The following is a 17,740-nucleotide window of genomic DNA, read 5'->3' as shown; positions in this document are numbered from 1 at the left end:
TCCCAGGGTGGCTGGCAACACGGAGCTTGCTTGGGATTCTCTCTCTCTGTCTCTGTCTCTGTCTCTCTCTCTCTCTCTCTCTCTCTCTCTCTCTCTCTCCCTCCCCCTCTCTGCCCCTCCCCTGCTTGTACTCGGCTCTCTCTTTCTCAAAATAAATAAATTAGCATTAAAAAAACGTTTTAAATAAAAAAGGCAAATGGGCTTATATTGTTCTTCAACAGCTATTTTTTATCACCCTACCTTATAAAAATTGAAGTGAAATTCACATAACCTACAATCAACCATTTTAAAGTGTACAAGTCAGTGGCATTCAGTGTATTCACGATGTTGTGTGCAACCTCCACTCCTCTCTAGTTTCAAAACTTTCTCATTACTCCAGAAAAACACTTCTACCCATTACATGATCACTCCTCGTCTCTCCCTCCTGTCTCCTGTTTACTACTGACCTCCTTCAGACTGTATGGATTTGCCTATTCTAGATGTCACCTAGGAAAGGAATCGTATCCTGTTGTCACCTCCTATGTCTGGCTTCTTTCACTCAGTATGTTTTCAAAGTGCAGCCAAGCTGCTGCATGAGTCGGTATGTCTATTGTTCCTTTCTATGGCTGAATAATACTCCGTTGTGCGAACATACCACCGTGTACTCATTCATCCACTGATGGACACGTAGATGATTTCCACCTTTCGATAATCATCAACAGTGCTCCTGCGGACGTTCGTGTACACGTTTCTGTGTGAGTGTGGATTTTCATTTCTTTTCAGTATATTACCTAGGAGTGAAATTGCTAGGTTGTAAGGTAGTTCTATGTTTGGACATCATGAAAATTGAAACTTGTGCATCAAAGGACACTAGCAAAAATGTGGTCAAGGTCGTTGATTCCCTTCAAGTCCAACTCCATTCTTTTGTGTATGGCTATCAAGCTGTCGTAGCACATTTGTTGCAAAGATTGTTTCTTCTTGAATCCATTGAATCGTTTTGTCACCCTTGTCAAAAGTGAGCTGACCAGGGGTGCCTGGCTGGCTCAGCCATTGGAGCATTCGACTCGATCTCAGGGTTGTCAGTTCAAGCCACACGTTGAGTGTAGAGATTACTTAAAAAAAAAAAAAAAAGACGTGTGTTTAAAAAAAAAATCAACTGGCTGTAGATATTTAGGTTTGTTTCTGGGCTCTCTGTTCTAGTCATTTGGTCTGTTTGTCTGAGTCAGTACCACACTATTTTGGTTACTGAAGCTTTGTAGTCAGCTTTGATATCAACCTGCCTTTTTCATGTAACCTGAACATCTTGATGGAACCTTTCTCATGGATTTTATTTTATTTTATTTTATTTTATTTTTAATTTTTTTTCAATGTTTATTTATTTTTGGGACAGAGAGAGACAGAGCATGAACGGGTGAGGGGCAGAGAGAGAGGGAGACACAGAATCGGAAACAGGCTCCAGGCTCTGAGCCATCAGCCCAGAGCCCGACGCGGAGCTCGAACTCACGGACCGCAAGATCGTGACCTGGCTGAAGTTGGACGCTTAACCGACTGCGCCACCCAGGCACCCCTCTCATGGATTTTAAAGTGATGGAACACGGATGGTTCTGGCAGGCTGCCTCGCACAGAGAAAGTGTGCAGTAAATAAAAGGTCTTCGGTCTTAGGACACACCTCAGGGCTATAGAGCAGTCAGCTTCCTAGAGGTTGAGGGGTGAGGCATGGGGAGTTGGAGGCGAGTGGGGCCTGAGAAAGGCCACCTGCAGAGCCACTAGGTGCCTGTGAATGAGGCCCCTGGCGGTCCCTGGGTTGTCCCAGTCAGTGGGAGGACTCTGGACTGGAAGGTCAGCAGGCCCACCTCACGGTAGGCCCGGACAAGCACGTGACCCGCTGTGGGCCCCCTCAGTGCAGTGAGGCCACAGTACCCTCCTGTGGCACAAAGGTCACCCTCTGCCCCAATGTGTGGAGTCCCAGGGCCAACTAGGCTGAAGTCTAGGCAGTGCCGGGTCCTTGCGCCCCCTGCTGGCAGCTTCCAGAACAACAAGTCCTTCAAACCCTCTCCTTGCCCAGGGCACTACTTTGAACACCTGGTGGTGTTCCTGGGTGAGGGCCACCCACAGGGCTACCTGTCCCTTCCTGGCCTCGGATCAGACCCTCAGTGCCTTCTCCCTCCCCTTCAAGTGTCTGGAAACTGCCCCCACTACACCTGCATGCTCACAGACAGACACAGAGATGTGTGCACATGCTCAAATACAGCCACTCATATTTGCGCGTGAAGTCGTAACCACAAACAATTTACCTACGTTCAAGGTCACATTGTGACTTTCATGGGGCCCTTTCTCCATTAAAAGAAGTATAAATTGTATTTTACAACCATGAGGTATAAAGAATGAACATCATCTAGACTGGATTTGTTATTATACGTTCATCATTATTATATTCCCTTTTTCCCCCCTTATTTTAAGATAAAACTCGGGATGCCTGGGTGGCTCATTCGGTTAAGTGGCTGGCTCTTGACATTGGTTCAGGTCATGATCTCATGGTTTGTGGGATCAAGTCCCGTGTCCAGCTCTGTGCTGATGGCGCAAGCCTGCTTGGGATTCTCTCTCCCTCTCTCTCTGCCCCTCCCCTGCTCATGCTAGCTCTCTCTCTCAATAATAATAATAATAATAATAATAATAAGTAAACATTAAAAAAATTAAAAATAATAAAATAAAATAAATTAAAATTTAAAATAAATTAAAACACTTTCATGGGCTCCTCAACGTATGGCAGGTCCTGAGCACTATGCCTTCTGCAGAGGTCTGATAGAGGAGTCAGCCCTGCCAATGAACATAAGTGAATTCACACACATCTAGCCCCACATGTCATAGTTTCACTAGTGACCCAGTGAGCATTCATTAAGCGTCCACTCTTGTTAGGAATATCTATCATTTGCTGGGCATCTTTTATGTGCCGGGCACTAAGGAAAATGCTTTCCATGAATTATCTTATTTTTATTGATTTTATCCACAAGGAGACTGACATTCAGAGAGGTGAAGTGACTTGCCTCAGCTCACGGCCAAGATCTGCGGGATACCAAAGTCTGTGTTCTACCCCTCCCCGCAGGGGACTATTCCAGGCTCAGTCCCGGGCAGGCACAAAGGGTCTGGCAGCAGTAGGACAGATCTGCCCCACAGAGGGTGCAGCGTGATGCTAACTCCCATTCCCCAAGACTCGCCCAGGACACACGCATCACCGCCTACAGGACTGTCCCCTGCAGTGAAAGCCAGAGCCTGGTTTCCAGCTCGAGCCCCGAGGCGGCCAGACTGGTTAAGTACATCCTCATCCAGCACGGGCTCTGCTTGCCCTCTGTGAAGCCAGGGGGCCTTGGCCACCTCCAACCCCAAGACACCACCTTTGCCCAGAGCAGGCAGTGCCCAGAGAGGGTGAGAGGGGCTGAGGTTGTGGCAGAGGAGGGGGAAGGGCCATGAGCTGGGTGGGATCTTTTCCCTTGTGAGTGTAACCTTCTGCCCTGTACCGGGCAGTGGGTGGTATGGACCCTCCTTCGACCTCCAGAAGCTCAATATGAGCGTTTGTTGTTATATTATGTTTATTACCGTGTTTTTGCCTGTTAATGGAGGTGAGGAAAGCACGTTCTTCCCAGGGCCTTTAAAAGGGTCTGATGATCGGAGCGCCTGGGTGGCTTAGCTGGTTAAGCCTTTGACGTCAGCTCAGGTCACCATCTCATAGTTTGTGAGTTCGAGCCCCACGTTGGGTTGTGTGCTGACAGAACAGAGGCTGCTTTGGCTTTTTTGTCTCCCTCTCTCCGCCCCTCCCCTGCTTATTTTCTCTCTCTCTGTCTGAAATATAAATAAATAAACATTTTTAGAAAAGGGTCTGATGACCTACAGTCCTTAACACAGAGTCTGGTACAAAGTAAGCACTCAGGAGATTAGAGCTGGTTGTATTAATATCATTCCCAGTGCTGTAATCCAGTGAGATGATAAAGGCATAGTTTAAGGCAAAGGAGCTGTAGTCACTTTATTTATTTATTTTTTTTTTAAGTTTATTTATTTATTTTGAGCAAGAGAGTGTGAGCCAGGGAGGGGCAGAGAGGGAGGCAGAGAGAATCCCAAGCAGGCTTTGACCATGTGGAGCCCAATGCAAGGTTCGAACTCACTAACTGTCAGATCACGATCTGAGCCAAAACCAAGAGGTGGACGCTTAACTGACTGAGCCACCCAGGCACCCCTGGATGTAGTCACTTTAGGAGAAAGGGCAGAATTCATAGACGTGTAATGATGTGGGCAAGGGTGTCAGAGAGAGGATCAGCCCGCTGGACACCCGTAGATTTTGGTCAGGAGGCAGCAGACAAGGGTCCTTCTACAGGAGTCAGCAGAACCTTGGGCCCAGAACGGGAGCAGCCATCCTGCATTCGGCCAATCCAAGGAGACCAGCCTTCCCCATTTGCCCAGGATGCTCCCAGTTTTAGCACTGAAGATCCCATGTCCCGAGAAACCCCTCAGTCTGGGCAAGCAGGACAGTTGGTCCCCCTAGAACATGCGGCAGGCACAAGTCGTCTACTGTGACCAGCGCTGAACAGCGCTGAACTCAGACCTGAACAGCGCTGAACTCAGACCTGGCCATGGGCTTCATGTCCCGGGGCCGAGGGAGGCTGAAGCATGCTGGCACCTTCCCCCTGGTATGACACACTGTGGAATATCCCTCCTCGGATAAGAATCACACTACCCTTTGTTGCTGCAAGCTCTGGGTCTTAGCTACGGGGATCAGGGAATACTTCCTGCAGGGTTCCCCTGGGAAGCGACTCAGTTCTGAGAAATTAGAGAGTAAACTCTAGCCAAACTGACTTCTCGGCTCCTGGGATCTCCTAGCACTCTCCCACTCCCGGGCCTTTGCACCATCCTCTCTGCCTGGCACACTTTACCAGCTTTGGGATTCAGCTTGAATGCCCCCTTGTGTGGGGAGCCCTCCCAAACTCCCAGCTATGGGGCAGATGCCCAGGGCGCCCCCTAGTGCCCCAGCGCATTAGTTTCCGGAAGCTACCGAAACAAAGTACCCCAAGCTGAGTGGTTTTACACAACAGAAAGTTTTTCTTTCACAGTTCTGGAGACTAGAGATCCAGAAGCAAGGTGTCAGCAGGGCCATACTTTCTCTGAAGGCTCTAGAGGAGAATCTGTCCTGTGCTTTTCTCTTAGCTCGTGGTGTTGCCAACAATCCATACTGTTCCTTGGCTTGAAGATGCCTCACCCTAATCTCTGCCTCCGTCCTCACATGGCTTTTTCCTTGTGTGTCTGTGTCTCTTCTATCTCCTCCTCCTCCTCCTCCTCCTCCTTCCTCTCCTCCTCCTTCTCCTTCCTTTCCTCCTCCTCCTTCCTCTCCTCCTCCTCCCTCTCCTCCTCCTCCTCTTCCTTTCTCTCCTCCTCCTCCTCCTTCTCCTCCTCCTTCTTCTTCTCCTCCTTCTTTTTAATTTTTTTCAAGACTTATTTTTGAGAGAGAGAGTGCAAGCAGGGAAGAGGCGGGGTGGGGGTGGGGGGCGGGGACAGAAGATCCGAAGCGGGCTCCAAGCCCACAGCAGCAAGCTCCATACAGGGCTTGAACTCATGAACCACAAGATCGTGACCTGAGCCGAAGTCAGACACTCAACTGACTGAACCACCCAGGTACCCCTTAAATTTTTTTTTAATGTTTGTTTATTTTTGAGAGAGAATGAGAGAGAGAGAGAGAATGAGCAGGGGGGAGGGGCAGAGAGAGGACCGAGGATCTAAAGTGGGCTCTGTGCTGACACCAGAGAGCCCGATGCAGGGCTCGAACCCCCAAACCCATGAGATCATGACCCAAGCCAAAGTCCAATACTCAACTGACTGAGCCACCCAGGTGCCCCATCTTCTCCCTTCTTCTGAGGACACCAGTCATACTGGATTAAGGTCCAGTATGACCTCATCCTACATTGGTCACCTCTACAAAAATCCTATTTCCAAATAAGGTTCCATTCACAGGCACTGGGGCTCGGGACTCTTCAACACATACTTTCAGGGGACACATTTCAAACCATAACACGTGCCTTTGTGCTTGTCAGGAAATACTTGCTGGATGTATGAAGGAGAGAGTGCTTGTCAGCCTCTTTCCTCCCCATCCCACTTCAACCCTCCACCCTCGCCCGGGGCCCAGCAGCTCATATGGTGGGGCCCTGCCAGCGTCTGGTCCCTACAGTAGTCTCAGCCCCTAAGCCAGGGCACGGCCAGAGAAGATTAAAGCTTCTGGACGCAGCTGACGATTAAAGAACATAAGGAGGATGTGTCTCACCTTTGGACAGATGGCTGATGGTCAGCGCTCAGAAACACTTTGGGTGACTGTGAGGGAAGAGCCTGGGCTGGGTCAGGGTTTAGAAGGGACACGCTGGGGCGCCTGGGTGGCGCAGTCGGTTAAGCGTCCGACTTCAGCCAGGTCACGATCTCGCGGTCCGTGAGTTCGAGCCCCGCGTCGGGCTCTGGGCTGATGGCTCAGAGCCTGGAGCCTGTTTCTGATTCTGTGTCTCCCTCTCTCTCTGCCCCTCCCCCGTTCATGCTCTGTCTCTCTCTGTCCCAAAAAAATAAATAAACGTTAAAAAAAAAAAAAAAAAAAAGAAGGGACAGGCTAAGTAGCTGCACTGGTCAGACTGAACTTCTTAAAAGCAGGTGAAGCAGCTGTCTACTTCATGGAATCTTCTAGGGTGGGCAAGCCTGACTATTGGGTTCTAAATTATTTTCCTTCATTTCTCCTTTATAGTGAAGTTAGAGTATTATACTGACAGTTACAAGGTTATGTAAACAGGCAGGCTATATTGGACTTCCGACTTCCAGTCCCACACGGAAAGAGCTTGGGACGTCATCACTCCATTGTAACAAGCAGAAAGCTGAACCAACCGAAAAACCAACACTTCTCCTTAGACCCATTAGAGAAGTGAGGTCACAGGGCAAACCACTGCCCCCAAAATTAGAAAAACCAGCAGATCCAGAGAATCACAACTTAACCAGAACAGAAACCTCCGCATGGGCCCCGTTCAGGGGTGGGAAGACCTAAACCTGACTGAGAAATTGCCAGAGGCTAAGTGTGGACGAGTCTGAGAGTTCAAGATTCCAGGAGGGCCCACAGTCCGGACCTGGTCTGCCACCAGGGTTTTTCAATACAGTGTTCCTGAGACGCAAGCTCATTCATTGGTGTATGTGTTGTCCAAGGTTTCTGTCTCCCTGCAACGGTAGAGCTAAGGAGCTGTGACAGAGATGGGATGTCCTGCAAAGCCCACCGTATTGACCCTGGCCCCATACCGGAAAAGTTCTCTGACACCGCTCTAGAAGGAGAGTGGATACAGGGACCCAAGTAGATAGGAATGGCAAGTGTGGCTGGAGGAAAACAAGTGAAAGGGACGGGGGCAAGACGTGACCCGGGACAGGTGGCCTCACATCTGATTTTACAGGGCCTTCTAGTAGACGGTAAAGACTTTGGATTTTATTCTTGGTTCGAGGATTTAGGAAGAGAAAAGCAGCTTCTGGAATCCAGGAGCTGGCCTGGCACCCAAAGATAGGACTTGTGTTCTCTTGAACGTGGACAACCGCACAGAACATCGATATCCAGGGAGAACATTCTGTAATCACGTCTGAACACAGACCAACGTGAACGTCTTCGAAGGCACACAAAACCTAGCGCCCCCTCCCCTGGCACATGTGGGGGGCTGCTTCTACACCTGTGACAGCTAGCCTCGCTCCAGCCCGCCTCGCTACAAATAAGATTTGTGATATCCAACCGTAAAGTGATCCCTGCTTCTGAAAGCGCCAGTCCAGACCAAAGTCCTGCTTCCCTGGACCCTCCCCCAAATCACTCCACCAAAGTCCAAATCCTGTAATAAGTTCTAACACCCTCTCGCTGAGACCTCACAGCCCCGTGGTGTGCACATTCCCTCACTCTATCGTTTTCAATCACGGCTGTGCTCTCGGTGGTTTGGAGCTGACGGTATTGATTGACAGGGCTTAGCAATCAAATTAGGTGAGGCCTAATTTGCTGTGAATGAAAGAGAACCCCAAATAACAGCAGCTTAAGCAAGATCTACCTTCCCCTCAAGCCCCAGCTAAATCCAGAGATAAGCGATGGTTCCTCGAGCATCAGGGGCCCAGCCTCCTTCCATGTTGTGGCTCTGACTTCCTCCTCGTGGGTGTGGAACGTTTTATTTTTTATTACTAATATTTTTAATGTTTATTTATTTTTGAAAGAGAGAATGCGAGTGGGGGAGAAGCAGAGAGAGAGAGGGAGACAGAGGATCCAAAGCAGGTTCTCTGCTGACGGCAGCCAGCCTGACGCGGGGCTGAAACTCACAAGCCGTGAGATCATGACCTGAACGGAAGTCGTATGCTCAACCCACTGAGCCACCCAGGCGCCCCGGGAACATTTTAAATACATACGGAAGTAGAGAGTAGAGTATACTGACCCTCCCAGTCTCAATCCATGGCCCAGCTTACTTTATCTGTCCCCCCATCCGTTTCTTATTTCCACCATCTGGATCATTTGGGATTAGTTTGAAGTAAATCCCAAATATTTTGTCGTAAATACTTCAGGATACATCTCTGAAGCATGAGGACTGTTAAGAGGAAAGAAAGAAATCCCCAATACCACTAGCACAGCTAACAAATGAAGGATGTCTTCATACCCTACAATACCTGGTCAGTGTTCACGTTTGTCCCTCAGACCCACCCCTAACATTTGGGAACCCTCAGTGGAGCCCACACAGCGGGTGTCTAGATATTTGCAAGTCTTATGAAGCCTCGCTGTGGCATTCCCACCCAGCGTCCCACAGCCCACTCCCTGAGGACCATTGGCTAAGGACACTGTGCTCTGCCCAACCTTTGCTGCCTGGCACAGATTCGAGCCTGAAATGAAGACTAACTAGTCCTAACTAGCCTAGTCCAGCTCCCAGAGGACAGGGGCGGGGTCCCAAAGGAGGCTAGGGCACCATTACCTGGCAAACCTGGGGTGGCTAGCTCAAAACCAAGCAGCCTCTTTCTTTCTGTTTCCCCAGGGCAGAGGTGGGGTGTTCTCTGCCCACACTCTTCCAGTGTGTGCGCTCTCTCTCTCTCTCTCTCTCTCTCTCTCTCTCTCTGGCTCTCAGCCCCACGTTTTTGGGTCAGAGAGGTCCAGTTCAACTCATTCTTCCTTCTCCTATAGCCCTCAATACTTTCTCAATCAGTCACCACACTCTCCTAAGAGATTCATAAGGGGATAAGCACCTTAGTGGGTTTTTGTTGAGCGCTTGTCTTGGGGGGCGAGGGTGGCACCTTGACAGTCATTTCCTCGCTCACGCTCCCAGGTGCCCGCGCACCGCGTCTGGTTGGTACACCTGCCCCCTTTGCCTCTCAGCTTTCTGTTCCGAAAAAGTCGGATCTACAGAAAAGGCAAAAGAACTGTGCAGTACCCACACCGTGCCTCCCACCTGGCGTCAGCCCTCGCTCGCAGCGCACCGCATTTGCTAACACCTCCCTCGTTGCCCTGCCCTTGTGGATGGCTGTCTTTGCTGAATCTTTTGGAAGCAAGTTGCAGGCGTCCTGACCCCTCACCCCTCAATACTTCACGTGCCTCCTAAGAATGCGATCCGTCCCCCCAACACAAACAGCCCTCGTTATCACCCCAAAGAAACTGACCATTGATTCAGTGACGTCACCTGACGTACAGGCCGTATTCAGATTTCTCCCACGGATATGTTTTGGGAACTTTCACTGCCTTAGTGCTAAGGATGATGGATTTCTGAGTACAGCCATCCCCTCAATCAGGCTCCTGCCAGTAAGAGAGACATTCCTGTGGCCACCACAAGGGCACTGCCTTTTTTTTTTTTTTTTTTTGCTTTATTTATTCATTTTTAATTTTTTTAATGCTTATTTATTTTTGACAGAGAGAGAGAGAGTGCGAGCAGGGGAGGGGCAGAGAGAGAGGGAGACACAGAATGCGAAGCAGGCTCTAGGCTCCCAGCTGTCAGCACAGAGCCCAACGCGGGGCTCAAACTCATGAACTGCAAATGTTTTTTTTAAGTTTATTTATTTTTGAGAGAGAGAGAGAGAGAGAGAGAGACAGAGCAATAGGGGGAGGGGCAGAGAGAGAGAGAGAATCCCAAGCAGGCTCTGCACTGTCATGTCAGAGCCCAACGCCGGCTTGAACTCACGAAGCAGGAGATCATGACCTGAGCTGAAACCAAGAGTCAGATGCTTAACCAACTGAGCCACCCAGGCGCCCCTATTTTGTTTTTTTAAAGATTTTTATCTATTTAAAAAAAATTTTTTTAATGTTTATTTGTTTTTGAGAAGAGAGAGACAGAGCACAAGTTGGGGAGGGGCAGAGAGGGAGGGAGACACAGAACCTGAAGCGGGTTCCAGGCTCTGAGCTGTCAGCACAGAGCCCCACACAGGGCTCAAACTCACAGACTGTGAGATCATGACCTTAGCTGAAGTCGGATGCTTAACGGACTGAGCCACCCAGATGCCCCTATTTTTTTTTTTTCAACGTTTTTTATTTATTTTTGGGACAGAGAGAGACAGAGCATGAATGGGGGAGGGGCAGAGAGAGAGGGAGACACAGAATCGGAAACAGGCTCCAGGCTCCGAGCCATCAGCCCAGAGCCCGACGCGGGGCTCGAACTCACGGACCGCGAGATCGTGACCTGGCTGAAGTCGGCCGCCTAACCGACTGCGCCACCCAGGCGCCCCCAGATGCCCCTATTTTTAAGTAATCTCTACACCCAACATGGGGCTCGAACTCACGACCCCAAGATCAAGAGTCACACACTCCACCCACAGCGCCAGCCAGGTGCCCCTAAACCTTGGTGATTTTTTTAAAGTTAATTAATTAATTAATTAATTAGTTTATGTATTTAGAGAGAGCACGAGCACGCACTCAAGTGAGCACGGGAGGGGCAGAGAGACAGAATCCCAAGCAGTCTTCTCTGCATCGACAAGGCAGAGCCCGACGCAGGGCTCGAACCCACGAACCTCGAGACCATGACCTGCGCCAAAACCAAGGGTCGGGCACTCAACCAACTGAGCCACCCAGGTGTCCCTAAACTTTGGTGATTTTTTTAAAAAGTTTTATTGAGATAGAACGAGACGCATACCAAATAATTCAACCATTTAAAGTGTACTGTTCACTGGCTTATGGTATATTCACACCACAGTCTAGTTTTAGAATTTGTCCGTCGCACCAAAGAGATACCCAGTAGCCATAGCGGTCATTCCCCATTCCCACCCTCAGACTCCCACCCCCCCCCCCAAGTGCAAGGCAATCGCAGATCTACTCTGTCTCTATAGCTTTGCCTCTTTCATACAAATGGATTCATGTAAATTGTGGGCTTTTGTGACTGGCTCCTTTGACTTAGCATAACGTATCCAGGTGTATCCGTGTTGTAGCCGAACCTCATTCCCTTTTTTTGCCCAATGCTAGTCCATCATGTGGATGTATCACATTTGGTTTATCAACTGACGTCCATCAACTGACAGATGGTTTCCGCTTTAGGCTGTTACGAATAATGCTGCTGTAAAAATGCACGTACAAATCTTTGCGTGGGCATAGTTTTCATTTCTCCGGAGTCTACACCTAGGAGTAGAATTGCTGGGTCATGAGGGGAGTCTATGTGTAAACTTGGAGGACCCTGCCAAACTGTTTCCACAGTAAAACAGCCAAATGTAACATGGCACAGCTGCCATGTTACATTCCCAGAAGCAATGCACCAGGGTTCCAGTTTCTCAGCATCCTTGAAGCGTCTTTCTTTTTTTAAGTGTATTTATTTGTTTTGAGAGAGAACAGGAGCTTGAGCGGGACAGCGGGAGAGAGAGGCGGAGAAAGAATCCCAAACAGGCTTCGTGCTGTCAGCACGGAACCCGACGTGGGGCTCAAACTCATCAACTATGAGATCGTGACCTGAACCGAAATCAAGAGTCAGATGCTTAACCGACTGAGTCACCCAGACACCCCAATTCTTGAAACATCTTTAAACATTTGTAATTATCTGGGGCACCTGGGTGGCTCAGTCAGCTGAGCAACTGAGTTTGGCTCAGGTCATGACCTCACAGTTCGTGAGTTCAAGGCGCACCTCGGGCTCTCGCTGCTGTCAGCCTGTCAGCGCAGAGCCCGCTTCAAATCTTCTGTCCCCCTCTCCTGCGTGCGCTCTCTCAAAAATAAATAGCCATTAAAAAAAATTTGTAATTATCTGACTCTTGTGGTTGATTGGTTGGTTGGTTGGTTTTTTTCCTGGTGCCCAAGACTATTTAATGCACCCTCTGGTAGTTGGGCCAAAGAGAGACGGGGACGGGGACGGCGTTTTGGGGGAGGGGTGGCAATGCAGTTTCTTTTTGCATTTTGATCTTAACTGTAGCCACCTTGCTGAGCTTTGGTTAGTTTTAGCGTCTGTGTATTTGTTTGAATCACTGTGTGCACTCAGCCATACCCCTTGCAGATAGTGGTGGTATTATTTCTTCTGGGTCTTATACACGTAACTTCCTTTTCTTGTCCCACCAGCTAGGACTTCCAATATGGTGTTGAAGGAAGTGATGATAGAGACCTCTTTGAATTTCGTTCCTACTTTATTTTTTTTTTAATTTTTTTTTTCAACGTTTATTTATTTTTTGGGGGACAGAGAGAGACAGAGCATGAACGGGGGAGGGGCAGAGAGAGAGGGAGACACAGAATCGGAAACAGGCTCCAGGCTCTGAGCCATCAGCCCAGAGCCTGACGCGGGGCTCGAACTCACGGACCGCGAGATCGTGACCTGGCTGAAGTCGGACGCTCAACCGACTGCGCCACCCAGGCGCCCCTCGTTCCTACTTTAAAGGGAACTTGTTTTGCTGGTGTGCCTGGACGGCTTGGCCGGTTGAGCATCCTGAGGCTCGGGTCATGATCTTACAAATCAATTCGTGAGTTCGAGCCCCGCATCGGGCTCTGCGCTGACAGCTCGGAGCCTGGAGCCTGCTTTGGATTCTGTGTCTCCCTCTCTCTCTCTGCCCCTCCCCCACTCACCCTCTGTCTCTCTTTCAAAAATAAACATTAAAAAACGTTTTTTTTAAATAAAGGGCATTTGTTTTGCCATTGAGTTTCTAGTTGATAAACTTTCTGTATCCTTACAACACTTGTAATTATCCTTGTTATTTGTAGCAGCCTTCTAGTGGTATAAAGTGGCCTTTGCCCAGTGACTAAGGATGCTGAGCACCTTTTCATGTGCCTGTTAGCCATTTATCTACCTTCTTTGGAGAAATTCAGGTTTATGATTTGCAGATATTTTCCCCCCATACTTTTGTCTTTTCACTTTTCTTGATGGTATCCTTTGAGGCACAAAACTTTTTAATTTTGATGGAATCCATTGGTTCTGTTTTTTCTTTTGTTGCCTGTATCTTTGGTGTTGTATCTACGAAATTGTCTTCTCACTGAAGATCACAAAGATGGGGCACCAGGGTGGAGTCAGTCGGTTAAGCATCTGACTCTTTGTCTCTGCTCAGGTCATGATCTCACAGTTCGTGGGTTTGAGCCCCGAGTCAGGCTCTGTGCTGACGGAGCTGAGCCTGCTTGGGATTCTCTCTCTCCCTTTCTCTCTCCCCTCCCCTACTCGCACTGTCTCTGTCTCCCTCAAAATAAACTTTTTTTTTTTTTTTCCAACGTTTATTTATTTTTGGGACAGAGAGAGACAGAGCATGAACGGGCGAGGGGCAGAGAGAGAGGGAGACACAGAATCGGAAACAGGCTCCAGGCTCCGAGCCATCAGCCCAGAGCCCGACGCGGGGCTCGAACTCACGGACCGCGAGATCGTAACCTGGCTGAAGTCGGACGCTTAACCGACTGCGCCACCCAGGCGCCCCTGTGATATTTTTTTTTTAAAGGAATTTTTTAAAGTTTATTTTGAGGGAGGGGCACCTGGGTGGCGCAGTCGGTTAAGCGTCCGACTTCAGCCAGGTCACGATCTCGCGGTCCGCGAGTTCGAGCCCCGCGTCGGGCTCTGGCCTGATGGCTCGGAGCCTGGAGCCTGTTTCCGATTCTGTGTCGCCCTCTCTCTCTGCCCCTCCCCTGTTCATGCTCTGTCTCTCTCTGTCCCAAAAATAAATAAACGTTGGAAAAAAAAAAAAAGAAAAAAAATGAAAAAAAGCAAAAAATAAAAATAAAAATAAATTTAAAAAAATATCACAAAGATATATTCCTCTTTTCTTCTGGGGGTTTTATAGTTTGGGCTCTTATATTTAGGTCTGTGATCCACTTTGAGTTAGTTTTGTGTATGGTGTGAGGTAGGGGTCCAAATTCATTCTTCTGCCTGTGGATAACCAGTTGTCCAGTACCATTTGTTGAAAGACTGTTCTGGCCTCACTGAATTTTCTTACCATTCTTGTCAGATGGCAATTGGCCATAAATGTGTGAGCTTTATTTCTGGATGCTCAATTCGATTCCATTGATTTATATGTCTGTCCTTATGCTAGTACTACCCTTTGTTGGTTCCAGTAGCCTTTCAGTAAGCTTTGAACTTGTGCAGTGAGTCTGTCAATATTTTTCTTGCTTTTCAAGACATTCACTTTTTAAATGTATGCCTTTAAGTCTCCTTTAACCTATCGTGTCCAAGATAGGTTTTTCCTTTGCACTTTATCTGTTGAAGAAACAGGGTCATTTGTGGATCGCCTCTCCATGGTGTCATTTAACATGTTCTTCTGTCCCTTGTGTTCTAGTAATCCAAAGGCATGATCTGATTTAGGTTTGGTTTTAGCACAGGAATAATTTGCAGGAGGTGTGTGTGTTTTCAGAGTCAGCACAAAATGTGGGGTTGACTCTCCCTGTGATGTTAGGGGCCATCCATGATCTTCCCCTGGATCTTTTTTTTTCATTAGAGGTAATTTACATTTTGAAAGGGTCACTCTGACTGCTGGGGATGGAGGAGTTGTAGGTGTGAGAGATAATCATGCAAAAAAGCACTTGTGGGGCTCCTGGGTGGCTCAGTCGGTTAAGCATCCAACTTTGGCTCAGTTCATGATCTCACGGTTTATGAGTTTGAGCCCTGCATCAGGCTCTGTGCTGACAGTGCAGAGCCTGCTTGGGATTCTCTCTCTCTTCCTGTCTCTCTGTCCCTTCCCCACTTGTGCTTTCTCTCTCTCAAAATAAATAAATAAACTTAGGGGCGCCTGGGTGGCTCATTCGGTTGAGCGTCCGACTTCGGCTCGGGTCATGATCCCACAGTTGACGAGTTCAAGCCCCTCATCGGACTCTGTGCTGACAGCTCAGAGCCTGGAGCCTGCTTCTGATTCTATGTCTCCCTCTCTCTCTGCCTCTCCCCTGCTCATGCTCTGTCTCTCTCTGTCTCAAAAATAAAGGTAAACATTTAAAAAAATTTTTTTAAGAAATAAATAAGTAAACTTTAAAAAAAAAAAAAGCACTTGTTGCCACACCTCGCACACAGTGACCACTCAGTAAAATTGCCCTTACTGTTGTTGTTGTTGTTGTTGTTGTTGTTAGAGCTCTGTGTGTGGGACCCACGTCCTGGGCTCGGAGCCATTTTCTGGCCAGAGCATTCTCCTCCCTCTCTTCTGCCCCTGGAGGGGAAGTTGCCAGTGTCCCGAGGCTCTGGGAGGCATGTTCAGGAATGCGGCAGCCATCTCTTTACAGCTGACGGGGCCCCTCCAGAGAAAGAAGGCTGGAACATCTGTCACTCGGTGCTTGCACCAGACTGTAAGTGCTCCAGCCCTGTGTGATTTGCCACTTAACCCGGGGCCCCTGGGATCTGGCCTGGTCCTGGCTTCAGAGCTGTGCATGAGCTTCCTCTTTCAGTAAGCCTTCTTGGACTGCAGCCTGGCTGGGGACCCCTCTCTTGCTCTTGCCTCTAATGTAGAACTCAGAGCTTTGCATCTGAACAGTCTGCATTGTGCGGCTGCCTCCCCATCATCCCCGGAGCCCAGCCCCGGGTTCGGGTTCGGGACGAGGTAGGTGCTCAATCGACATTGGCCGAGGAATACGTTATGCAGAAGTCCAAGCAAGAACAGGCACTGTTTCCACACTTACGCAGTTACCGTCTGACATCCTTGCAGGTCATGCCTTTGCCCTCCCAAGTTTCCGTGGTTCCCCCATTATTTTTATCTCCTTGAACCCATTCAACTCCATTCACCTCTTCTGTACTCTCTCTCTCTCTATGCCCCTCCACCCCCTACTCCATACCCCACCTCAAACTTCCCTGAAGTCCACTTTCTGTCCCCCACCGCCACCCCAACTCATCTTTGTTCTGTTTTTTTAAGAAATTAAAAAAAATGTTTTAATGTTTATTTTTGACAGAGAGAGACAGACACGAGTGGGGGAGGGGCAGAGAGAGAGGGAAACACAGAATCCGAAGCAGGCTCCAGGCTGTCAGCACAGAGCCCAACGTGGGGCTCGAACTCACGAACTGTGAGATGATGCCCCGAGCCGAAGTCGGACACTCAACCGACGGAGCCATCCAGGCGCCCCCCAAACTCTTTTTTTATCTATTCGTACATGGTCACAGAAAAGTGTATGTATATGCAAATATATATTAGGGGACATCTTTTACAAAACACAATTACATACCGCACATGCTGTTTTGTAGTCTGTTTTATTGATGTCAGTATAATACATTAATAAATATTATAAAAAGTGATTTTCTCTGGCACCTGGCTGGTTCAGACAGTAGAGCATGTGACTCTTGATCTCGGGGTTGTGAGGTTGAGCCCCACACTGGATGTAGAGATTTTAAAAATATATATGTATATATTGGGTATATTTTATAGATGAGAAAATCACATTACAAATATATATATATATATATATATAGCCACAGTTCAGTGTTCACAGAGTGTCTCCTCTGTTCCAGGCCCTGGGACAGCTCACGATCTAGGGAAAGGCAGACAAAAAACTATGAGCCGGGACCTCATGGCCTAGTGGGAAAAGCAGATTAAAACAAACAAACAAAAGCAGAAAACAGGCAGTTGATATGCTGTGATAGAGGAGGATGGGATACTGTGGGAGCAGAAAGAAGGCAAGGAAATGTGGGGGAGATCAGGGAAGCCTTCCTGGAGGAGGTAACACCTAAGCTGAATCCTATATATATATATATATATATATATATTTTTTTTTTTTTTTTTTTTAATGTGATTTTCTCATCTATACAACGAGCCCAGCAAGATTGTTCTGAGTTTAGCCAGACCTCTGTAAGGGAACCTGCTGCTGTCACCTTTACCTTTGTGCTTCTCCTGCCCTCTTCCCCCTTCCTCTTGCCTCTCCTCCTCAGTCGGCCTGAATCTGGTCTGAATCTGGTCCATTTCAGAGCACGAGGAGTCCAGACGGGCAGGTTGGGCCAGTGAGGCTGTTGGGATGGGGCGGAGCCAGGTGGAGGGTTGGCTGGAGCCCATCCTGCTATTGGGGAGTAAGGATCTGCATCTGCCCCCCAGAGGGGCGGGGACTGTGGGCAGAAAAGATCTGCACATCCGCCACTCTGACTTTCTTCTGCTCGTTCTGTCTTCAGCTCACCATGGCCAAGAGGGTGCAAGCTCGCAGGCTGGACGGGATTGACCACAACCCATGGTGAGCTCCGCGGGGCTGGGGAGGTGTGCGGGTGTCCCGTCGGGCGTGGGGGCTTGGGGGCGGGGCGGGACGTCCCTGGGTTTGCAGGAACTCAGCGGAACCCAGGAGGGCCCCCTGCCTTGCCAGGACTGTGAGATTTGCAGCCACGGCCCGTGAAAGGTGAGACTTGAAGCAGCAGACCTGGGTTCGAATCTCAGCTTC

General features: G+C 48.8%; 1 protein-coding gene across 6 annotated transcripts in view; it reads left to right on the top strand.

Annotated features, from left to right (window-relative positions):
- The window catches only part of KYAT1 (kynurenine aminotransferase 1), a 36,660-nt gene that overhangs the window by 10,131 nt on the left and 8,789 nt on the right, over positions 1 to 17,740 (top strand). For 3 of the 6 annotated variants that reach the window (XM_086684218.1, XM_086684222.1, XM_086684217.1), the window contains exons 2-3: positions 15,467 to 15,679; positions 17,481 to 17,539. In XM_086684218.1, the coding sequence (XP_086540344.1) occupies positions 15,584 to 15,679; positions 17,481 to 17,539 (155 nt within the window). In that variant the 5' untranslated portion in view covers positions 15,467 to 15,583. The remainder of the gene's footprint in view (positions 1 to 15,466; positions 15,680 to 17,480; positions 17,540 to 17,740) is intronic. The other 3 variants (XM_086684221.1, XM_086684220.1, XM_086684219.1) reach the window with 2 other exon arrangements.

Source organism: Puma concolor, chromosome D4 (assembly GCF_028749965.1).
Source record: "Puma concolor isolate L17-30 chromosome D4, mPumCon1.1.hap2, whole genome shotgun sequence".
NCBI lineage: Eukaryota > Metazoa > Chordata > Mammalia > Carnivora > Felidae > Puma > Puma concolor.
The sequence above is the reverse complement of the archived record's forward strand: the minus strand, read 5'-3'. Positions and strand labels throughout refer to the sequence as shown.